This window comes from Dasypus novemcinctus, chromosome 9 (assembly GCF_030445035.2).
Source record: "Dasypus novemcinctus isolate mDasNov1 chromosome 9, mDasNov1.1.hap2, whole genome shotgun sequence".
NCBI classification, from domain to species: domain Eukaryota; kingdom Metazoa; phylum Chordata; class Mammalia; order Cingulata; family Dasypodidae; genus Dasypus; species Dasypus novemcinctus.
This window is the reverse complement of record NC_080681.1, coordinates 84,457,574-84,482,978: the sequence shown is the minus strand read 5'-3', so window position 1 is coordinate 84,482,978 and position 25,405 is coordinate 84,457,574. Positions and strand designations below refer to the sequence as shown.

At 40.1% G+C, this 25,405-nt stretch overlaps 2 protein-coding genes across 2 annotated transcripts in view; both read right to left on the bottom strand.

Annotated features, from left to right (window-relative positions):
* Positions 1-25,405, bottom strand: part of AGBL4 (AGBL carboxypeptidase 4) — a 1,887,457-nt gene that overhangs the window by 217,087 nt on the left and 1,644,965 nt on the right. The gene's annotated exons all lie outside the window — the stretch shown is intronic.
* BEND5 (BEN domain containing 5) overlaps positions 7,870-25,405 on the bottom strand; it is a 51,754-nt gene continuing 34,218 nt past the window's right edge. The window contains exons 4-6 of the mRNA XM_058303615.2: positions 21,610-21,758; positions 15,599-15,812; positions 7,870-8,397 (exon numbers count right to left, since the gene is read on the bottom strand). Coding sequence (XP_058159598.1) covers positions 8,240-8,397; positions 15,599-15,812; positions 21,610-21,758 — 521 coding nt within the window. The 3' untranslated portion in view covers positions 7,870-8,239. The remainder of the gene's footprint in view (positions 8,398-15,598; positions 15,813-21,609; positions 21,759-25,405) is intronic.

Here is a 25,405-nt window from a genome sequence, read left to right as displayed (position 1 = left end):
CAAGTCCTCTAGGTGATTCTGATGCAGGCTAAAGTTTAAGAACCATTGATACAGAGAAAAAAGCACTGGATTTTGCCTGAGGAGACCTGGGTTTAAGTTTCATCTAATTACTATGTGACTTGGGAAATTTACATTACTTCTATCTTTGGCAACAAAACAAAGATATTCCATAGAACTGTTATGAAGAAAGCCGTGAGATAATAGGCATGAAAGTCCTTTATATTATTAGGCAAAATGATGATAATAAAACCATTCATTCATTCATTCATTCAACAACCATTTACCCAGCATCTAGTCTGCCAGACCCAGGCCACCTACCCTGTGGCTGCCCCTTTTGCTGTCTCCTCAGAATCTCCTAGGCTAAAACTCAGGCCAGCAGTTCAGCAGGAAAAGAGAGTTAACACCAGCTGTTCTGTGAGTAGATAATCCCTCATGAAATAAAACTGGTTCTTTAAGTCTTAATATAGGAAAGGGAAGGGGTGGGCAGTGACTGTGGGTATGAGGACAAGAGCACACCCTGTCTGGGGCCAGAGGAACTGCACCAACAAAATGACAGGCTCTGGCTAGGATCTATTCTGGGCCAAGTTCCTGGTCACACTTTTCACTTGGGATTTTTCCCGAATTCTCAGGGCAAACCCTCAGCTGTAGTACAGGTGTGCAGTACTACAGAGAAGGAAACTGAGGCCTAAAGAGGCCACAAGCTAGTCAGTATGCCCAGTTTTACTTCCCAGATACCATCAAATCTGGTGAAAGGTCATGTCAGTGAAAGGAAGGCTATCCAACAGGGAGCACCTTCTTCTACAATTTTCTTATTTATTGTTTACTGTTCATCTTACTTCCTAGCCCACCTCACCCCCACTAGAGTTTATGCTCCATATGGACGGATCTGTTTTCTTCACTTATAAGTCTCTGGCACTTAGATAGTGACTGCCACATAGTAGGCACTCAGTATATATTTGTCAAATGACTGAATTCCATAGGTACTTATTAGGGAACTTCTGGACACAGATAGTAGTGAGAGGCATACCGAATCTCTCCCCCTCCTTAGATAAATGAAATGGAAATAGTAAACCACCTAATTACTCAGGTACTAGATTAGATGTGAGGAAAGAGTGTGATCTGGCATGGTGGACAGAGTACAGGGTTTGGAGCCAGACTCCTGGTGTGACTCCTCATTCTGACCACCCCACAGTGTGGCTTTGTGTGAGTCATGTACCTGTAACCCCCAGCTTCTGCATATTTACAACTTTGTTCTAATAGCAGATTGCCCCATAGTAGATGTTCAGGAAATAGTTCTTTTCCTTACTAGAGTGCAAGATCTTGAAGGTCAGGGAGGAGGGAAAGGTCTCTTCTTCCCACCTCCCAGCCTTTCCCCTCCACAGTGCCTAGTGGAGTGCCAGGCACAGGCTAGATACTCAGCACATTTCAGATGAATGTATAGAGGGACAGACAGAGAGACAAATGACCTCCCCACAGCTATTCTCATCCTTAGGTATCAACTCAAATATCACATCCTCAGAGGCCTTTCCCTGAACACAGCTAGATGAAGGGTTCCCAGTTACTAAATAATCCAACTCTGAGAATACTAATTAGTGATGACAAGGGGGGTCTCTAGTGGAGGACTGCATGACTCTGCCATTTTCACTGAACTCAACATTATTATTGATAACTTGGTGAAGATACAAAAGATCAGATTTATATATCATAAAACTGAGAGGAAGAGATATATGATAAAATAACATTACAAAAGGGTCTCAAATACCCAAAGGTGTGAATGACTAGGTAATTCACATAGGAAGAAATTGAAAAATTACATCTGTATGGGTAATCAAAAAAACCAAACAAACAACAACAACAAAAAAAAACAAGGCAAATAAAGGCAAACTTGAGATGCCATTTTATAGAAAGCTGACTCATCAAACTTTTAACATTTCTAACACTGGTGAAGTTGTGGGGAAAATGGCACATGCATGTCTACGCAGCTTGAGACACGACATTAATCTTTTGTAAAGCAATATAATCACACATGGAAAAGACTATAAAAAATGTTCTTGCCCTTTAGGCCAGCTAGCTCACTCCTAGGGATTTACTGTAAGAAACAAATTAACAGAAGGAAAACAATCATAAATGATCACTATAATGTTAGCTCTAATAGCAAGAAACTAGAGAAAACAAAATGTACAGTAGAAAGGAAGTTAATCATGGTCCAATGCCAGAAAGGACATTAAAATGATAGCTAAGAAAAGCCGGCAGCAGAGGGAAATGTTTGCCAAATGATGTTAAACAGAAAAGGTGGGGTTCAGAGATGGCCTGGGAGACTCTCTGATGCCGCCACGAACAACGAGGTGCCGCGTGTGGAAAAACAGAAGAGGACTCGCAGGAAGAATGTTCAGCAGGGCTTGGCTCTTGGGACTATGGCTGGGTTTTCTTTTTGGCTTTGGCTTTCTTTTGTATTTTAAACAGAAAGAGAAAAGATCTCAACCAGCTGGAATGTTGGGCTGAAACCAATAATCTGAAATGGAACAGGAATGAATGCAAAGTCCTATACTTCATTTAAGAAATATACTTGACAATACAGTGGAGAGGGGAGGGGACCAAAGGGCTGTTAAGATTTAAAAAAAAAAAGGGGGGGGAGCGAAGAAATGGGGAACAAAAAGACTCCACTGATGGAGGGATTTGGGGTAAAATGGGGACTGAAGGTTTGTGGCACAGTGGCAGGCCACTATGATTACCCTAACAGCTACATAACAGAGAAGGTGATGGGACTGTGAGGGTAAGAAACTCACCCAAGTTCCTACAATCTAATAAATAATGAAACAAGGATTTGAACTTGGTTGTTTCTCTGGCTCCAAAATTTAAGTTTTTTTCTTCTAAAACCTACAGAACTAAAAGAACAAGTATTGTGTTAGCCATAAAGGGGAAAGAGGAATGTTTATTGACCAGTATTAGCTCAATCTGATCCAATTCTATAATGCCATTGCTGAAGATGCTAATTTAAAGTTAGACCATATTAATAGATATATGCCATCTAGGATTAAGAGGTATCATCCAGCTCTAGTCAGTGCTGATCAAACTCTTCCTTGAGTCATGTCCAGTCCTAAGTTTGGGGGCATGTTCATAAAAGAGCAACTGGAATGATCAGTTTTTAGGATTAGAAAACATATATTGAATGCCTAGATGTTTACTTACATTATTTTTCTTAGCTCTTGACACAATTCTGTGAGGCAGATATTACTATTCCCACTTTTAAAATGAGAAAACTGAAGCTAAGAGAGGTTAAGAACTTGTTCAAGGTCATATGTTAGTAAGTGGCAGAGTCAGAATTTGAACATAGGGCTATCTAAATCTGGAATCCTCACCCTTTCCAATCAGCCTCTCTCAAATGAGAAATGGTAGGACAGAATTTGAGCTATTTACTTAGTTGATGAGGAGACATGATGGCTACCTTCAATTTGCAAAGGGCTAGCAGTAGAGGTATTCTGTATTGCTTGAGAGGGGAGAATTTGAGTCACTTTACAAGTTTTAAGTAGTAGATTTTTAGCTCAACAGAATAACATTTTAGTAACAGCAATAATTGGATGGACTTTGGTAAAAGGATGAATTCTCCAAGCGTGGAGGTATTCAAGAATGGTCTAGAAAATCATTTGCTCAGTAGTGGGGAGATCTGGGCTGAGAACCTCAAAGTTCATTTCTGAACCTTAAATTCTATGAGCCTATGAAGCTGCTTGGCAGAAATGGATCAATCCTTTTCTGCTGAAGTAATGAGAACATTTGCAGTATCTCTATTTGCAGATCTAAAAGCAAACATTATATGCCCACGGTAAGCACATTGGTTGGTCCATGAAAAAATTAAACACAGAAAATCAAATGGGTTCTGTTGAAAATGCTTACAATTTTAAAGAAGTTTTTCTTTTCTGTAAACAAGAAACTGAACTTTAGAGAGATGTATAATCTTGGTAATAAAGAATATATAAGAAGGTACTATTTTCACCTATTAAAAAATTTCAAAAATCTTTAAAAACTGGACACGATAATTATTGGAAGAGCCCTAAGAAAGGGCTTTCTCATATTTACACTTGTGATAATAGCGATCAAGAGTGATAAAAAGGCCATTCTTTTTGACCCAGTGAAACCATTCCAAAAACACAACAGAAAATATAAAGGGGAAAACCTGTATGCACAAAAGTTCTCATCTGAGTTTTATTCATAAACAAACTAAATGTTCAAAGAAGGTCAAATGGGCCATCTGGGTGGCAGGGGTGGGGGCTGAGGTCAGTGAGGGAGCTGGAAGCCGATCATGAACCTAATCAGTAAGCACAGGGGCAAGCCCCAGAGACTGAGAACTGAGCACTCTGGGAAAAGCACAAAAAGTCTAGAGGGGCAAAGGCAGGCATAGAAGCCAGGTCACTGCCTATGGACTCAGAGGAGGTTGGAGACAGGACAGGAGCACACATGGTGAGGACTGAACAGGTGTGTGAAGGCAGGGGAGGGGAGGGAAGGGGAGAGGAATTCCAACATTAATACCAATTGCCATTCATCAACTCTTGGCAGGTACTTGACTTACATTCTCAGTCCTCCTAACAACCCAATACCTAGACATTATTTCCTCCATTTTGCAGACGAAGAAACTGGTGTTACGAAAGATGAAGTAACTTGCCTTAAGTGAGGTAGAAAGTACTAGAGTTGGGAACTGACCAGCATGCATCTGCCTCCTGAGCTCAAGCTCACTCTACCACCCATGTTTGAGGAAAGCCTTTAATGAGCTGGTTGACCAGTGGGTTAGTGTCATTGAAAGGGTCCACAGCAGCTTACCAGATGCTTTAGTTCATCATAATAGCTTGATGTCCGTTCACTTGGACGATGTTAGGATTAATGGTTATGCATTTCACATACTAACAGCAGACATGTTAAATGAAAAGGGGAGGCTACAAACCTGATCATAGGCTATGATCACAGGTATGGAAAATGCATACTTAATAACCTTGAAAAAAGACTAGAAGGAATACATCACAATGCTCCAGCAATGGAATTTGGAGTGTTTTCCCTATTTTTCCAAAAATTTCTATGAAGTGGTTTTTAGTATTTTATAATTGAAAAAGTAAAGTCTTATTTTAGAAACACATACAAGAAACTCACATGCATGGAATAATCACTGACATGCTTTCCACAGCTAGGAAATAAAAATCTACGTCTTTGTTTCATCTGGAAAAAGAAGTTATTGCCAGGGCTTCTGAAGACAGTGAACAAACCTCATCAATCCAGGGTCTGATGATTCAGCATTGACTACCCCTCTCCTACATGACTCATTGGCCTGTTACAGGGATCGAAAGAATCTAAGTGTAAAAGCTAGGTAAAAATAATTGGTGCCTAGACTGAAATTCACCTCTTGCACGTGTCCAACAAAATAGCATTTGATGAGCATGAAAGACTAACTCTTACCAAGGTTTTAGGGCAGATCTTCAGCTATTTAAGAGGAAATTTAGTCTCAGTTTAAAATACCCTCAGGCACTTTAGAAAGACTATCTGTTTTTTCACTTAGGAAACACTCGTTTCCTTCATTAAAGCAGGTCTTCTAATGACTTCTACTAGGCTGGTAGTTTTTTTTTTTTTTTTTAAGTGGCTGATTGTAAGAACCTTCTGGGGGCACTCATATTTAAAATATAGGATCCCAGCATTGTCTCAGACCTTCCGAATGAGAGTCCACAAACCAAAGCCTAGGAATCTGTATTTTAAGCACTTCAGCAAATTCTTAAGATTGGACAATTTTGGAAAACCCTCTATTAGGCAAAATGAACTTGAGTTTTGTGTACATACTTGAATATAATAAAACTACAAATCCCTAAGAATTCAATAATTCACAGCCCATCCAAATGGTCTGAATTAAGGAGACTCATTTCCATGACTAATTATTTTCTTAGTTGGGTCTCCCCTAAACTCACCCTAAAATTATATTGCTTGACCCTCCATCCGGACCATGTTATTCTACTCATCTTTCCAGGGCAGAGGTAGAAAAGCAGGCTTTGCTCAGAGTAGGATACTAATCCAGCTCCAATGCTGAAAACCGCTAAGACCTTAGGCAAGAAGTTAGGCAGTCTTTTTTGAGCTCATTTGTACAGTGGGTAAAAGTGATGGCCTTGCCCTGATATAACAGTAACAGGGCACTAGGCACACAACAGAGGCTCAGAATACATCTCCATCTAACTAGTGTGTGAACCCTCCAATTATTTCCCATCAGAATTAACATGTTATGTAATTCATTGTCATAGCTAAATCCTTATTTGCTAATAAGAAAAAACTAACATCTGCATGGGTCTTTGTGACTTACAGAGCCCTTTCCCCAGATATTACCTGGATTACTCTACACAACTTTGAATTAGGATCATTACATCTACTTAGAGGAAATGAGATCCAGAGAGGTCAAAATGACCTGCCTAGAAGTAACATCAACATTTGAACCCAGATACCACAATCCTTCATAACACTGTTCTGTGGCTAATATATGCATCGTATGTCCCATAAAGTGCTCTCACATATATCTTAGCATTTTTATAATAGATATTTCCATTACTATCCCTCCTCAACCTAAAAGCACCTAGAAAGCAGGTACCATATTGTATTCGTCTTTACAGGGAATTGCAGAGCCTCTGAGTGTTTATATATTCACTACGCTAAAGGAGAAAAGGTAGATGAGCTCAAGAAAGACACAATTTTCCCTAATATTATATTCACTACTCATGCCCAAGTTGCCCCATGCCATTAAAATGAACACACCTCAACAATAAGAATTTACTGAATACCTACTAAGTGCCACAAACTTTACTTACCTCATGAAATGAGTTAATATAAACACTTAGAAAAGTCCTGGCTAATAATAACAATGTTATCTATACAGCCTGTGGTATAGGCATTATTTTCCTCTCAGAAGTTAAGTAATTGGTTAAATTCCACACTTTGGAAGAGCAAGGACAACAGCATGCAAGAGAACACACATTTACACCTTCCATTATCAAGCACATATTTCATATTACAAAGGATTATTGTATTTACTAAAATAAACATACCCCAAAGTTGCAGCTACCAGTGATCCTGGGCTTTTGCTTACAAACCAATAATTAATGGAAAAACCAGTAGAGAAGCCAGAAGCCAGTTTTCAAACTAATGCTTAAAAGTCAACAACCAAATATGAAGATAATAACCATCACCAGCATTTATTGAGTACTTCATAAATGTTATTTCTAATCTAACAACTCTGCAAAGTAGGTATTATCTTTTTTTATGGGCTAAAAAACTAAAAGTCAGAGAGGTTAAGTTAAGCCCAAAGCAAACAAGGGAGCCAAGCTCAGAACCCAGGAGAGCACTTTCCAATATACAATGCTTTGCTCCATCGACTTGGAAAGGAAAATGCAAGTCAACAGGAATATTGAATGTCGTTTGCCAGAATGCGTACCAGGCACCTTAGAGACTCAGTAACTGAATAAAGAATGAGATAAAATATATATAACTTGAAAGGTCATTTGAGATATAAAATAGGATGAACAAACTGGCACCAAGTGACACTGCCCCGATTTCCTGAATGTAACTCTGCATCACATCTAACATTACCTCCCATATAACCCTTTTCAAAGAATGATTCAAATTATCAGGAAAGTGGAAGCTCAGATCACCTTGAGTTTGAAATGTGACTGATCCTATATCTGTCCTTTGAAGTCAGAGTATAATTTGACAGCAACCCCATCCCTCATGATTTCCTTTCCTTCAGCCTGAATGTTCCACCCCGCAAAGGAAGGGCATTTTAGCCTGTTCCACACACTGGTCACCTCCTCTGGACGCTTAAAAATTTTAAATAAACAAGGATAATGAATATCTACATCAAAGAATTAGTGAAGCTTTATTATAGAACACAATAGAAAAACAGAAATAGAAGTTCTTGAATGGTAAAAATTACAGTTCAAATTCTGGGTCAAGTGATAGACAACTCAGAGACACTTTATCCCTCTTAGAAAAAGGTGGCGCTTTCCCCATCCCTAGAACGACACCGTGACAGGCTGCCTGAGTCTCAGCAAATCCATCTGCATTCTTTGGATTGGGAAGTCCAAGTTCAGAGTGAGTCACTGACCCAGAATCTGATTTGCTTCCTGCCCACACACTACAATGAATGGTGGGGTCCGATTTGAACGCATCATCTGCAAATCACACGCCACGCAAGGAAAACACAAAGGCTTTATGAAAAATTCAAAGTTTATTGCAAATTGTATTTTGCTTCTCTTCGTTCTTCATTTTTACAGGATTTATTGATATCCATGATTTTTTCACAGATGTACTTGTTGACTTTGGAGAGTCTCTGTGCAATTTCAGTTTCATCCACAGTTTCTTGTGCTATTCTATCATACAAACACTCTAGAAAGAAGAAACAAGAAGGCCACGGATTAATAGTGAATTTAAGTAAAAACCTTTAAAGGGGGGGAAAGGAAAATGTACTTCCTGATATATTCTCCGATACCAATTCATGTATCTGACATAGCTATATTTATAAATTTTCACCATAAAATCTACTTAGAAAAGAGTACATATATACTATAAATTTACAGTTTAAAAATAATGATAAGGAAGCGGATGTGGAACAAGTGATTGAGCTCCTGCCTACCACATGGGAGGTCTCAGGTTCAGTTCCCAGTACCTCCTAAAGAAGACAAGCAAGACAGCAAGCTGACACGATGAGTAGGTGGTGGGAGCTGACACAAAAGGAGACAGAAGGAAGAAAACATAATGAGGGCCACAACAAAGCAAGGAGCAGAGGTGGCTCTAGTGATTAGGTGCCTCCTTCCCACAGCGGAGGTCCTGGCTGTCACAGTCACAGCAAATGCAAACGAGGGGGTAGGGAGAAATAAATAAATAAAATACATCTTTAAAAAAAAAAAGACAAAACATCCATGTGCCCACCACTCAGCTTAAGAAAGCAGACATTTTTAGTCCCTTTGGAGTCCTAGGTGCCCTATTCCAATCCCAACCTCAACCTCAACAGAGGTAACAACTCTCCTGAATTTTGTCAGTAATTCTTTGCTCTTCTTTTAATGTTAACACATATGTAATTATTCTTAAATGACATATTGGTCATTTTTAAATTTTAACCTTTCTATAAATGGACTCATATTCTATGAAATTTCCTAATGACTTGATTTTTTTTTTTAAATCAACATTACAGTTTTGAGATTTACCCATGTTGAAATGTATAGCTGTGGTCACTCATTTTCACTGCTGCGTAGGGTTCTACTGTATGACTATACCACAATTTGTTTATCCATTCGATTGTCTATGGGTACTTGAATTGTTTCCAGTGTTTTATAAACACAAACTGTGCTGCTATGAAAACCCTTGTACATATCCTCTGGGTATCCATTAAGAAAATCATCTAGTACAGACAAAGGAATGGAATTACTAAATGGCAGGGTATGTATTTATTCAACTTTACTAGGTGAGGTCTAGTAAATTGCTTTCCAAAGTAATTGTGCTCATTGGTAATCCTTTCAATCATGTATATGTGTACTCCTTGCCCCATATCTTGAACAGTACTTGGCACTGTCACATTAATTAAGACTGTGATAACCTCACTGTAGTGATTACCAAGAAGCCTGAGGATGGCCACTCTTTTACTGAGTCTGCTATTTGCTGTGATGAAGCAAAGAGTGAGACTAAGGCAAGGCCTGGCTGGAGTCCTACCTGGTCTGATTTTTCAGCCTGGGGATCTTGTGTAAATCATTATCCCAGATTCCTTACCTCAAAAATGATAACCAACCATAGACTATTTTTCTTAAGGAAGCTGTGAGGCTCAGGTGCAATACACATATTGAAAGCCACTTTCAACTGTAAGGGACTCTATGCCTTTATGGAGTTATTCCAGTTATTTTATGGATATACAACTGTTAATTTCCAAGGCCTAGCACAATTCTTAGCATGGGGTGAGATTAAGTAAATATGTGTTATATGAAATAATGAATGAATTTTTTTCCCCCAGTGAAACCTGAGGAGATGCAAAAATTCTGAATATAAAAGGACTGGGGGTGTGGGTGAGGAATATACCACCGGGTGGTGTAATCTTGGGCAAGCGCTCTAACATTTTTTAACCTGAGTTCAAAATGAACTTTAAAAAAGAAATGATGATCCCAATCTTAAGGGATTGCCATGGAGAGTAAATGAAATACTATCTTTACCAAGTTAACCCACAGCAAGTAATTTTATACATGTAGAATGCCCAATTTAGAAGTGTTCAAAAAGGCTAATTTGTGTTATCTGCTCCACATACGAGACCCAGTGAAAAGGGGTAACTATACGACAGAATCTGCAGACTATTAGCTGCTGCCTCTTCACATTCTCAGGTCTTTCCTGGGCCAGAGGTCAGCCCTCCTGGGCTGGGTCCGTGCTGCAGGTGCATGTGCCATATGCTTTCTTTCTCTGAGTCTCTTTCCTCCTCTGCTGAGAAAGGTTTTGCATGGAGAAGCCTTTTAACAGTTTTTAACTGATCTCCACTGCTTCCTGACCACCCCAAGCCAGGCTAATCCTCACTATGTCCTGTCTTGGCCTTTCCCCAGGGATTGAGAGGGAAGACGGTAGGGGGCGCTGCCTCTCTCCAGCCCCGCCTCTGTTTTATCCTGTCTTACCCTTTACTTTCCAACCACTTGAAACCACTTGCAGTTCCTTATGCACTCCAGGCTATGCCATAAATCAGTGTCTTTGTTCATCTCTAAGTCAACTATTTCAGCCTCACCCTTCCTCTGCCCAAGTCTTCCTATTCTTTCTACCAGTTTTGGCCTTCTTAGATCCTCCCAGATTGAGTTAGGAGAACCCAGTCTGCCTTCAGTCTCTGTATTCCCATACTCACCTAGGCTTTCTCTTTCAAAGCACTCACTGATCACAAGCTATTAAAATTGTAACCATATTCAAGTCCCCCTAAAGACTGGTCTAATTGGGCATCCCCCTCCAGACCAGGGCCAGGGAAAGCAGACATTCAGTGAATTTGCCAGAACCTCAATCAAATGAAGGAGAGAGTCTGTGAAGGGAACAGTTTCAAAGTTCAGGTGTTCATATATAGTTTTGAGCCTACTTGCTGTGCAACATCTGGCAGGTCATGGCTCGCCTCTGGGTTTCAGGTTCACTGTCTATGAGGGTAGATATTGAACCAAATAATCTAAGAAGATTCTTCCAGCTCTAAGTCTCTAGTTCTCTGCAAAGTAATGCAGGTGGGGAAAGAGGAAACAGAGAGAAGAGGAATGAAGGAAAATGAATGTGATGGTCCTTCGAGGCCCTAGGGTGAACTAGAGAAGTAGAGAAAGGTTCAAATGGAGGACAGCTTTTCAGAGGGGCCCCTACAGAATCCCAATCATTTTCATTTCCTAGGGGGAACAGCACTGAAAGGCCCCTCAGGTTGATTAAAAGGTTTTCGTTAGACTCTAGATATTAATCATGTGTAGTTGCTAGGAATGTCTCCCTCTGCGAGAGAGCATTTGAGATTATTGCTTAATTAACAAGGTTTATAACAGCGCTAATGTGTCCTATTAAAAAAGTTATAAAAATTAACCAGAACTCAATGCTGTGGCTCATTTAGAAAACTCAGACACTCTGTAAAAGGTCATTCAACCTTAATAAGGTTTAACTGTCATTCTGGAGCTTGTCATTAAAGCAAGACTGTCCTCCAGCCCTTCTGCTTTTATCTTTCTAAAGCAGTGGCACTGTTCGCTCCATCCGTTTGCTATCCTCTCAGCAAAATAACCGGTGAGGAAATGATTTTAAAATCAAAGAGAAAAGAAAATCCTCACCAACCCTGCGAGTGTAAAAGCTTTTGCGATTTTTACATGGCAAATGACTAAATGTGATAAAATCATACTAAATAAATACAGACTCAATCCAGCAGACAGCTTGCATGGGAAGAACCAGTCAAACGCAATCTGGAATAGCTCAAATAATTAGGCTAAAAATGGTGAGTGTATGGTAGGACAGGAGGCACACGTCAAACCTGCTTGATTGTAGTAAAAAAAAAACCACACACACAACATTGTGAAATACAACAACATTGTATTTCAGCAAGACAAGAAACTTCTGGTGACTTTTGGAATCCTGAAACCCCAGTTCAGCTTGGCTCTGTCGATAACCAGTTGTACAGCTAGGGCAAGCCAATTTCCTTCTCATTCACTCATATGACAAACACTGATAGACTCAAAGAACCTAGGAGGATCCTAGAAAGGTGAAGATATAGTAAGACTAGAATGGAGCTAGGCACAAAGTATTGTGGAAACGGGGGACAGAAACACCTATCCAGCCTAAGATGTCAGGGAAGACTTCCTACAGGAAGGTTCACCCAAGCAGACCTCAGTGGGCATGGGGTGGAAAATGAGGCCTGTGTTCCAGGCACTGGAATCAGTATTTGTCAATTCTCCAAGGTGAGAGAGAATCAGGATTGTTCAGGGAATACAGAATTTTGAGTTCAAGGGGAATGTTGCTGAAAAATAAAGCTTGAGATATAGCCAGGGTCCAGATAATGAAGGCGTTTTATGATACGTTAAGAAGCTTACCCTTTAACAATGGGCACCTGGAGCCAGCCATAAGGCCATAACTGGGGCAGTGTGAAGGGATCATATCTGGTTTCTGAAAGATCTCTGACTACATAATGGAGAGAGAAGAGAGTGAGCCCAGTCTGGAAGCTGTTGGAGTAGTACAGGGGGAAATGAGATGGCCTGGACTGAGAGTGGCAGTGGGCATGAAGAAAAGTTGACAGTTTAAGAGGTATTGTCGACAGAAGAGGTGGGTGAGTGAAGGATGGGAAAGAGTCAAGGATGAGGTCTGGGTCTCTGGTGGAGCTGTGGACACGGTACCATTCACCAAGGCAGGTAAGCAGAAGGGACAGAAGACTTTGTGGAGAAGAAGGAGAAGAAAGCAGATGAGCACTCAGTTTTGCCAATGTCATGTGGATGTCCATAAGGAGATGACTAGTGGGCACTTGGATATATGGATTAGAAACAGGTAAGTGTAAACCGAGGTAAAATATAGATTTGGGAATCATCATCCACTGATTCAACAAATATTTATTCTAAATACTTTTCTGGGTGCCAACCCTGAACAAGATGCTCATAAAGTTTATATTCTAATGGGGGTGGGGTGGAGAAGAAAGACAACTATCATGTAAATGAACAAATAAATAAGAAATGCTATGCAGAGAATTTGAGTAGAGTTGTGGAGAGTCTACTTTCAACTGAGTGGTTAGGGAAGGTCTCTGAATGACGAGGAGGCAGGATATGCAGAGCAGGAGGAAGGGCACTGCTGGCAGTGGGAACAGGAAGGAACCGAAAGAAGGCCTCTAGGGCTAGGGCAGGGTAGGAAATGGCAAGTGTGGTGAAGAGACACGAGGATAGAGGGCTCACCAGAGGTCAGATCACCAGGCATTAGGCAGGATGAGGAGCATGGATTTCAACCCAGGGAGGCAGGAACATGAATGACAACGGAAACAACGGAAGCCTTGTAGAATAAACAGAGAAAAGGGTTGGAGACAGAGGAGAGGGCAGAGGAAGAGGAGCCCACAAAGGAGACTGAGAAGTCAGAGAGAGCAGGATGAGTTTCTCAGTAAGGAAGAAGTGGTAGTGTCAAACACGGCTGGTGAGAGGAGGAAAAACATGCCCTGGAGGAAGTAATGAGGAAGTCAAGAAGTCATTGGGGATCTTGGCCAGAATAGATTCAGTAGAAGGCTGGGGCACTAAAATTAAACAGAAGGGGAAATAAAGTAAATAGAAGGTGAGGAACTACATACAGTGAATGCAGACAAGAATCCTGGATGTGAAAAGGAAGAGACAGACATGGCATGATCTTCTGTCAACTGATTCCCCCACCTGGTCACTCCCCATGACTCAGACCGCCATTGTTTTCTTCTACAAGGAAAGTAAATCCAAGTTGCTTAGTGGGGTCTTCTCAGCCCTGCAAGACTGGTTCCTGTCCACCTCCTTGACCTCCCTTTCCCTCACTCAAGGCTCCTCAGCCACCCAGGGCTTCTCCATTCCTTGAACATGTTGACCTTTCCTCCTGCTATTTATATTGCCCAATTTACCTCCCTGCAGACCTTTTCAGGGCTGCCCTCCTCCACATCCAGTTCTCAGCTCCAATGCCACCTCCTCAAACAGATCTTCTCCAACCACCCCAGCTAAAGTTGCGCTCCTCAGTCATCGCTTCTACGTCACATAACGATACATGCTTCACAACCTTCATCTGAAATGATCTGAATTGTTCACCACATCATGATACCTGCTTCATGACCTTCATCAGTCCCTGAAATGATCTGTATTGTTCATGTACATATTTGTTGTCCGCTCCCAGAACCTGGCATAGGCCTGCTCAAAATATACCTGCTTACTGGCTGAGTCTTACTTACTTCATCACAACATGGACGATCTGGACATTTAGAAGCCCAGATTCTGAAGCCCAACCTGCCTCTAGTATAGACTCCTGGCTCTATGCTAGCAGTATGACCTTGAGCAAATTACTTGACCTCTCTGTGTCTCAATTTCCTCATCTGCAAAATATAGATAATAATAGTAACCAACAGTAGGATTGCTATGAGGATTAAATGAGTTAACATATGTAAAAGTGTTTAAAATAGAATCTGAAACTTATTAAGTGCTCAAAAAATTAGCGATTATTATATTCCCCTGCTCCCTCTGTACTCCACTGTCTGTTGCTATAATTTGTATTATCTGTGCAGTAACTAGCTGTGCTTATGTTCATCTTCCCCATGAGACTGTGAGCTCCTTGAAGATGGAGACTGTGCCCTATCCTTTGTGTTCTCAATACCCAGTAGTGGGCCTGGCAAAGAGTAAGAGCTTAGTTAATGGATGGAGGGAGGGTGGGAGAAGGAAGAGGAAAGGAAGGGAAGAGAGAGGAAAAAGGAAGGAAGGAGGGGAAAGAAGGAAGGAAGAAGGGGAAGGGAGGGAGGGACGGAGGGAAGTAGAGAGGAAGGAAGGAAAGAAGGGAAAATTAAGGAGTCCAGGATGTAGTCACATCTTTAACTCCCTGTTTGCTTGTCCCCCAAACCTCCCAAATGCCAGAAAGGAAGCTGAGCCCAGTAAACTTAAGCTGATCTTCATGTCCTTGCTCCAGGTACAATGCTAGAACTCCCAGGGACTATGTCCCCTAACCTCAACTTATACCGCTGCCTGTCTACAGCAGCACTCCCTTTCCCATCCCCAAGCTTTTGCTCAAGCTGCTTATGCCTCTTGAAATACCTTTCCTCACATATCTGGGACTCCATGTCTGATGCAGCCTTCAAGGTCCAATTCAGTGACACCTTCTCCAGAAATTCAGTACCAGTTTTCCAACTGAGAGTAACCTCCCCTACCAAGAACTTCCTTAGCACATGATCTTGCTCTTTCTCATGTAAGTTCCTTGAATTATACTTGTGCCCAAAGCTCATTTTCCCTATTAAAGGTGAGCTCTTCTGGGACAGATCTCATATCTATCCCTGTCCATATGCCCAGTCCTGAGCCTGGCATGGAGAGGGTGAGCATTATCTAATACATTCTTGTTGAGTAAAGGGCAATATTGTGTTTTCATTGCAGTGACCTACCTCTGACGATGCTTAGTTTGTGAGGTGAAAGGGGTGGCTTAGGGATTGCATCCTTCTTTTTTTTTGTGGCAACTCCTGTAACGCTTCTGTTCTTCAGAACATCTGTTCCCCAAATCATGACTGCCAGGTTCTTTGTGTACTTGGAATCTCCTTGGGTTACTTGTAACTGGTGCCATTTCTCCTCATCAACCCAAATCCCACTTCCCAGGTGGACCTGAAAGGAAGAAGAACACCAGTACCTGTTTAGTCTGACAGGAGGACAGATGGAGGTTTCTCCTGTCCTTTAAAAAACATTGATTCAAAACTGCAAGGGATTTGTGCCACGAATACTAAATTAACTCCCATTGAGGATAATAATAATAATAATAGCTATCATTTACTGGATACCCATAGTGTGCCAGGTCTTATTCTAGGGCTTTATATTTGCTAACTTGAATCTTCATAGCAACCCAGGAAAGAAGGAATTATGACCGTATTTTCATTTCAGATGGGGAAAGATTCGGAAGAGGTAAATGACTTGCCAAAAGTCACTAAAATATTAAGTGGCAGAATTGGGTAGCTCAGTGGCTGAATGCCTGCTTCCAATATATGAGGTTTCAGGTTCAATCCCTGATATCTAATGAAGAAAAAAAAATCTCTGATGCCTGGGTCCCACTCGTTGAGACTGATTTAACTGTGGCCTGTGCATTGAGGTTGATTAAAGCTCTAGGTAATGGACTGGGGAGAGTGTAAACTACAATGTAAACTATAATCCATGCTGTGTAGCAGTGCTCTAAAATGTATTCACCAAATGCAATGAATGGGCCACACCGATGAAAGAAGTGGTTGATGTGGGAGGAGTTGGGGGGTGGGGAGTGGGGTACATGGGAACCTCTTATATTTTTTAATGTAACATTTTGTGTGATCTTTGTATCTTTAAAAAAAAGACAATAAAAAATTTGCTAAAAAAAAAGCTCTAGGTAATTATAATGTACAGTTAAGTTTGAGAACCACTGTCCACAAGAATGGGGAAAGCAGCCCACCAGGCTCTGCCACCAATTGGAGTGTGTTCATGACAGCTCTTTCTTGTCTCTGAGTGTCAGTTTCCCTAACTATGACTGGGGAGGTTGGATTTCATCTCTAACTTCCTTCTGGAAACCTATAAATAAAAAAAATATTATAACCACAATGTACCTTGTCTGATTCTGATGGCACAGAGAACAGAACATAATCTTATGCTGCCCATAACGGAAGCAGTCAAAAAGTTTTAGTGCAGAGTTGATAAATGCAAAACACCCAGAAGGATCTAACAATAAACAATAAGCACTTAAGATTTCTCTTCTTTCTCGCTCTTTCAATAACTCACAAACCATTTATTAACATTAACCATTTAAAAATAGTAGTTTTAACTTTGACATTGTCATTTATGCTGTGTTTCTGCTGAATCTATGAAAAGTGGAAATGGCCTCTCTTGTGGGCTAGAGGGGAGGCAATTGCTGATGAGCTAAACTTTCTAAGGAGCATGAAAAGACTCTGCCAAAGGTCTTTGTTTTCAGAAAGACCCATCGGCATAATTTGATCAGGAGATGTTTCAGGAGAGGTTCTGGTCTGAAGGCTGCACACACCCAAACCCAGGGCAGACTGGTAGACAGCTTATTAAAAAATGATTAGAGATCTTTGTGAGGAAGCTTGGCTTGGGAAGGTGGGCACATACAGAGGAGCACACAGGTCAGCCAGCAACACTTCTTCATCAATTAAGGGGTCTTTCAACCCTCAAAAAGGAAAAAAAAGAAGCAACACATTCCGCCCATGAAGGTTAGTAAGTAAATGCACATGCGATGGCTCAGAAGATGGTTCAAACCTCTGTAGCCAGTCAGGTAAAAGATCCACCTGGCCTCTGTGTTTATGTGGCTCAGGAAAGATAAGCAATTTAGTGTGAGACCGTGCTGCCTGGAGCTGTGTGGTCAATACTGACAAGATCAAGTCTGGTGTCTTTGCAGTTTGGACTGTGAGTGGGCAGTCTTCATGCCAGATTGGGCATGTTGGGGATGAGTTCCCTGAACATCCTTGCTGCACCCTGCTGAACCCTGGTTAACCTCCCTTGGTGACACTCTGGGGCCACCTACACAAGCTTTGGACTTCCCTGAGATTGCAGAAAAACAAGGAACAAGGCATCAGATTAAATTCAGAATCAGAAAGCCTTAGGGATTGAAACCAACTTCAGTTTTTTCAAAGATGTCTGCTCTTTTCTACCCTAGGCCTTCCTTTTGTATAATCTCTTAATTTACTTTTTAAAAAAGAGTGATGGCAGTCATTTTAGCCAATGTTTTAGAAGGGAAAGGGAACACTACTATTTTCTGAGTACCTATAATGAGCCTGGGATTGTATACTTAAATGATTTGATCTTAATAATGATCTTAAGAGAAGATAGTTAGAAATTATTATTCCCATTTTATAGATACGGACAGAGATTCAGAAGGACTAAATTACTCTTCCTAAGACATGCACTCAGCACATTTTACAATTACTGGCTGATCCTGAAGCCCATGCTCTCCTGGGCATCCCTGCTGCTGATAGTTTCATGGTGGTGCGGATGTGGTTGACTCATAGCAGATCTAAAACATCAATGCTCAGTTGTTGTTTTTTTGTTTTCCTCTGTACCTTTCTGGCCACTTCCTCTGCCAGCAACCAGGAAACCATCACAGATAAGGAAACCAGGAAAAAAAAAGCCATGGGCTAGCCTCTTTGCCTCTAGTCTCTGCTCCCTCCAACCCACCCTATAAACACTGTCAGATGAATTTCCCTAGAACACTGCTTTCCTACTGGGCAAGATGGCTTCTGGAATCCCTTTCAACTCTGTGATTTTTATGTTAATCCTCTAGAATCTTGAATCATTCCATTTCCTGTCATATCAAGTCCAACCTCTGCAGCCTGGCTTTAATGGCTCTCAAGAATCCCATCCAGTCAACCTACTAACCTTCATTTCCCTATCAAGGCCATCATTCCACTGACACTCCCAAACTCTTTCATTTCCTTCTAGTTCCAGTGTGCTGTAACAGAAAGAGAATGAACTTTGGAGCCATCAGACCTAGGTGTGAATCCTGACTCTTCTACCTAGTACCTGTGTACCTTAGAAGAGTTGCTTTACCTCTCTAAGCTTTACTTCCCTCAGCAAAATGGAAAGAACACCACCTAATTCAGAGTTGTTCTGAGGATTAGAAGGGATAATAAGAATAAAATGTCAGGGGAATAGCAAACATTCTGTGTTACATTCTTTGCCTTCTTCCCCCTACCCATGTCTCAGCTACTGCCATCCCCCTGACCAGGAGTGAATGCCTTCCCATGTGTCTTCTTAAGCATGCCAGTCTTTCAAGGCCCCGTTCAAATCCAGGAAACATTCCTTCATTACTCCAGGACTCACTTCTATCCCCTCTGAATTTCTAGTCCCTTTAAAGCCTTTACCACCTGATTCAATCCTTCACAGTACATCTCTGTCTCCTACAAAGTGACCAGGACAAGCTTAAACACAAAGCAGTAGGAAACTGATGAGCATATTTAATGTCTTAATGGCATAGGCTTTCAGTTCTCATGAACTGCTCCTTGGAAAAAGTATTTTCTGACATTCACTCAAACACAAGGACAACTTACAGCAGATAAAGAAATCGTCCTGGGTAACACCAACCACAAGTATATACTGGAGCATTTGGGGCAAGAGCCACAGAGGCCACAGAGGCCATAGAGGCCAGCAAAGTTCAGGTTACCTGGAGCAATGCCCAGCTTTCATGAAGTCAGCAGACTAGAGTAGAAAAATATTGACCTGGGAAGTAGACTTCTGGTTCCTACCCTGTCTCTAACCCGTTGTATTATCTTTAGACAAGTCTCGTCTCTGGATGTTTTTCCATGCATACAATGTATAAATTAGACTATTTATACTTTAGTGGCCTTTGCAGTTTTATGGTTCACTGAGTCTTTGAAATTAAATATCTTAGACAAAGAAAAGCAATGTACTTTATCAAAATCAGAAAGTAACTTTTATGGCAAGCCCTCTTATTGAAAATCACAGCAACCAGTTACAAAAATGTTAGCCTTAGGTATCAAGGGAGAACATTAAAAATATGGCATCTGGAAGGATGGGGCTTGATTAAAAATACCTATATGAAGTGTTTTGTAGGACAAAACTCGTTTTCTACTAGGAAATGGATCCCATTAAAGTGGTCGAGGCCATGCAAAGGTTAAAGCCTCTGTTCAGTCAGAGAGAAGGAAGGGTCAGAAGCTACAGAGGATTCAAGGACAATGAGGGTTACTTTTGGAAAGTGGGAAAGGCTGCTCTGGGAGGCTGCCAGCCATTTCCAGTGCATTCCTTTCCTTCCCTCCCACTTAATAAGTCTCTCTGCCTAACTACAAATTAGCTGCAAACAAAAACCAGGTTAGTTTTAGAGTGAAAAAACAAAACTGACATTTGCAAGATATATTGTTCAACTCATGTGTGAAGAAATTAATGAAGTCTGAGAGACCCATTTTCTGGGGTGAAAACGCTCTTTGCAAAAGAGGCCCCTTATAATGCTCAGCATAATCTTTAGAAATTGTCCACAGTTTCAAAGTGAGTGAGAGAGAGATTTCTCTTGGTAACGACTATAAGAAAACCTCTCCAATCATTCCCAATGTGATCAAGACTAGAAGAAAACAACAAAGACAGAGTTGTCCTTTCTTTTTTATCTTCAAATGGGGAAGGTTCACCAGACTTACAGAGTTCGAATCATAAAACGCCTACGGTGAGCATCAATCCGATCCATCTTTCACAGAAAAGGACACTGAAACCCAGAGAAGGGAAGTACTCACTTAAGGTCACACAGGCAGACACAGGTAGAGCTATGCCTGGAACTCAGGTTGCAGGCTGCCTACCTCCACTGTCACACCACCCCCTCCCTTTCAAAGCATGGCGAGGCAGAATGGGCCTGCGGCCTGCTCCATCAGTCTTGCCTCTGCAGCGAGGAAGAGGAAGAGCTCTGTGGGAGATGCAGAGAATGGCAGCACATCCAAGGGAGCCCTGAAGACAAACAGGTTTCATTTCCCCAGCTTGACAATATTTGCTTTGGCTCAGATTGGTCAGCTGCAGGGATGTATCTGGACATACCAAATAAAAGAACCTTCTATTTCTTATTAACCCACTGGGGAATCATACTGGGTAAACAGAGGTCTTTTGAAGCATATGCAAGAAAAATGGGCTGGCCCCAGATGACTCTTTGGGGAGAACTGAGAGATGATGTCTATAGTGTATGTCCCCGGTGGTAGAGAATGTAACATTGAAGCTGGATTTTACCAGTGTCTGGATAATACATTTCTTCCAAGACAAATTCATTTGAATGTTAGAACAGTTTTCTCTCCTGCCCTGCTTTTGATACTTTTCATCATCTGACTTTGAAGTTTCAAAGGCTACTCCATTACTTTTCATCCTTGTATCAGTATAATTTTCTTTCATGATTTTTTTCAAATGCCTTACAAGAAAATGTGAGGAGTTATATGTGGTTCTGGGACTGTGGGCTAACCACCACTGAAAATGGCTAAGGGAGATGGAACCTGTCGCATTTGCTTTTGAATCCCTATATCTAGCACAGCACTTGGAACACAGAGATACTTGGTAAATGGTGAATGAATATATATTGAGTTAGCTGTAAATCAGATATTTCCTTTCCAGTTAATCTTATAAGTTTATGGTTTCATAATGGTAGGATAAGTTTCCATCAAACTAGCATGGAATTTTTTTTAAAATTTCTTCACTAATAAGCTATTTAAGATGCCAGTTAAGTTTTATAGTTCCTTTGGCTCATTATTAAAAAGAAAATGAAAGAAAAAAGAAGAAGTTCAAGCAAAGCTAACTAGTTGTAACACATGAATTCTGGAAACAGTTGCTCAGGTTTGGGCTAAGAGGCAAACCAGTCAAGTTCAGTTTTGGAAAACTCGCACCACACTCTCCATGTTTACTCTGACTAACAAATACTTTCAGGGAATCGATATTGAGCTTAAAACACTACCTTGCCATTGTCTAGGATATACTTGTCCATGACAGGTGCAGGAGCAGGGTAATAAGACGACGTATTTGCTTCCTCACTGAAAGTGTTCCGTAACTCCGGCTCAGGTTCGAGACATTCTGACTTTACTTTTTCCAAGTCAATGGCAGGACCTAGGCAGTTAAGAAAAGAGATCTGTCTAGAACTCCAAAGAAAATAAAATGCAAATATTTTTTATCTATGCATCTATCAGCACATAGTGGCACAAAAAATAGGCTAGCTTATTTTTGTCCATCGGACTACACTTAAACCCAGACTTGAAAATCATATGAGGTATGAATATCACAAGGGAAAAGGTAGAAAACTGGAAGACAAGAACAGGCTAGACTCTAATTAAGTATGAATGAGAAGCACTATTCTAGGGTTTCATTGTCTAAATGGAAATGCAGGGGACTCAACTTCCTGTACAGGAAAGAGTTTCTATTAAGACTGGGTTGGAGAAGAAGTGGTAGCAATTACTGAAATATTCAAATTGTGTACCTGCCAAAAACCCCATCTCTGCAGCCTATGGAGGAGCAGGCCACAAAGGAAGAGCGAGATTAGAAAGCAGTGGGGAGAAATGCAAAGGCCTCCCACTCCCCACAGCTAGTATCCAGGAGCATTTTAACCAAGAAATTAAAATACAATACAGATTAAGTCTCTGATTGCCTGATCCAGAAGCTGCCCTGATTTTTATTTTAATGCAATCAACAAATATTACATGGGGTTTAAACAGCGAAAGGAAGCTAGATAAATGGTGGTAGTTTCTAAATGGTGGTAGTTAGCTCTTAAAAATGATGGACACTTAAAAATCACCTATTGTGTCTTGATTACCAAAGGGCAAAGAAAACAGTATAAAAAATGGGTAAATAAGATTGAATGACTTGATTACAGTTGAGCAACTTCAAAGGCAAACTGAGTTTATCATGCTGGAAAATCACCCTATGCAAACCATTTCAGGAATTGACTGGGAGGTGAGATTTAGCTACTGCCACAGCAGCTCCCTATGCCTTTGTATAAACTAAAATAACTGATGAATTCACTGCTCAATCTTCTATTATCCTAACCATATGGACAACTGGGTACAATATACTTTACATACTATAGCCCTATGCAAAATCAGGTTGTACATCTATCTTCAAATTTGTCTGGTGGTAGAGAAGGTACTGGTGATTTTGTTATTAAAATTCATCAGGACAGGGCTTCCCAGAATAAGATTATCATTTCTGAGTTGCTGGCAGCTGCCATCTGCAAAACAAAATCTCTATAATATTTCATGATCTAAGTAAGCATGATTCTTACAAAAACCTTCATGTGAGATGACCGGGGAGGTGCCATCCCCCCAGAGAATATTTGAACAACTAGCGAAAACTGGCAGAACTATGCATCTATCAGCACACAGTGGCACAAAAAACAGGCTAGCTTATTTTTGTCCATCGGACTACACTTAAACCCAGACTTGAAAATCATATGAGGTATGAATATCACAAGGGAAAAGGTAGAAAACTGGAAGACAAGAACAGGCTAGACTCTAATTAAGTATGAATGAGAAGCACTATTCTAGGGTTTCATTGTCTAAATGGAAATGCAGGGGACTCAACTTCCTGTACAGGAAAGAGTTTCTATTAAGACTGGGTTGGAGAAGAGATTAAAAAAAACATAAAAATAAACCAAACAGAAATATTGGAGTTAGAAACAACAATCACTGAAATGAAAAATTTCTAAGAGGGTATCAAGCAGCAGATTGGTGCTGGCAGAAGAAAAAAATCAGGGAACTGAAGACAAGACAATTGAAATGATTTATACTGAGGAGCAAAAAGTAAAGAGAATTCATAAAAGCAGAGAGAGTCTAACCAACTTGTGGGACACCATCAAGCATACAAATATATGCATTATGGGACTCCCAGAAGAAGAAAGACTGAAAATGGCAGAAGGAATATTGAAAGAAATAATGGCAGAAAACTTCCCAAATTTATCAAAAGACATGAATATGCACATTCAAGAATCCCAACAAACCCCAAATGGATAAATTTGAAGTGAACCATGCCCAGACACATTGTCAAATTGTCAAATACCAAGGACAAAGAGAGAGTTGTGCAAGCTGCAAGAGAAAAGAAACATATTACAAGGGAGTCCCATAAGATTAGGTGTGATTTCTCATCAGAAACTGTGAGGCAAAAAAGGAGTGGGTCAATATATTTAAAGGACTGAAAGAATACAACTGCCAGCCAAGAATTTAAAATCTGTCAAGACTGTCTTTCAAAAATGAAGGAGAGATTAAGCCATTCTCAGATAAAAGCTGAGGGAACTCATCACCACTAGACATGCCTTATAAGCATTGCTAAAGGGAGTACTTCATGCTGAAAACAAATGACACCAGACAGTGGATCGAAGCAGCAGAAAGAAATAAAGATGTCTGGTAAAGGAACCAGCAATTTTATAAATGCCAATATTATTGTATTGTATTTTGGGATACGTAACATTTTTTACTTCTCACAGATTCTAAACTACAAATGCATAAAAAGTAATGATAAATCTATGGTTTGGACATAAAACGTTTAAAGATATAATTTGTAACAAGTCCAACAAAAAGGTGGGGGGATGAAGAGGTATGTGTATGTTATTAAAGTTATATTGGTAGTAGATCAAATGTAATAGTTATTGATTTAGGATGTTAAATTGTAGCCTTATGGTAACCACTAAAATATATGAAAAATACATAGAGTAAAAAGTGAGTAGGGACTCAAAATAGTACAATACAAGAAATTAAATAAATATGAAAGTAGGAATTAATATAAGAATTGAGGGACACACAAAGTTTAAGACTTAAAAAGACAAAATAGCAAAATGGCACAAGAAAGTGATGCATTATCAGTAGTTACCTTAAATGTAAATGAATTAAATTCTCCAGTCAAAAGGCAGAGATTGGAAGAATGGATAAATAGGCATTACTCAACTATATGTTGGTATATTGTCTCTCTCTCTAAATAAATAGAATATACCAACATATATAAATAAAGACATAATAGGTTGGAAGTGGATAGATAGCAAAAAATATATATATATGTATGTGTGTATACACACACACACACATACTATGCACATAGGAAATGAGAGAGGAGGAGTGGCATTAATATCAGACAAAATGTATTTTAAGCCAAACACTGTTCTGAGAGACAAAGAAAGGTCACTATATATTTGATAATGGTGTCAAATCAACAAGAAGACATAATTATAAATATGTACACATTCAATGACAGAACCTCAAAACACACGAAGCAAATACTGACAGATGTGAAGGAATAAACAGGTGCTTCTATGTAAATAGTAGGGAACTTCACTATACAACTTTAAATAATGGATAGAATATCTAGACAGATTAATAAGGAAATAGAAAATTTGAATGATAAATCAACTCAATCTAACAGACACATAACACTTCACCCATTAGCAGCAGAATATACATTCTCCTCTAGTGCACATGGATAATTCTCCAGGACAGACCATATGTGAGGTCACCAAGCAAGTCTCAATAAATTCAAAAGTACTGAAATCATAAAATGTTTCTTCTCTGAACACAACGGAATGAAGCTACAAATCATTAACAGGGAGAGAACTACAATATTAGAAAATTCACAAATACGTGGAAATTAAACAGTACTCTTAAACAACCAATGAGTGAAAGCTGAAATCACAAGGATAAAATTAGAAAATATCTTGAGGCAAATGAAAATGAAAACAACATAGCAAAACTTATGGAATGGAGCAACAGCAGTGCTGA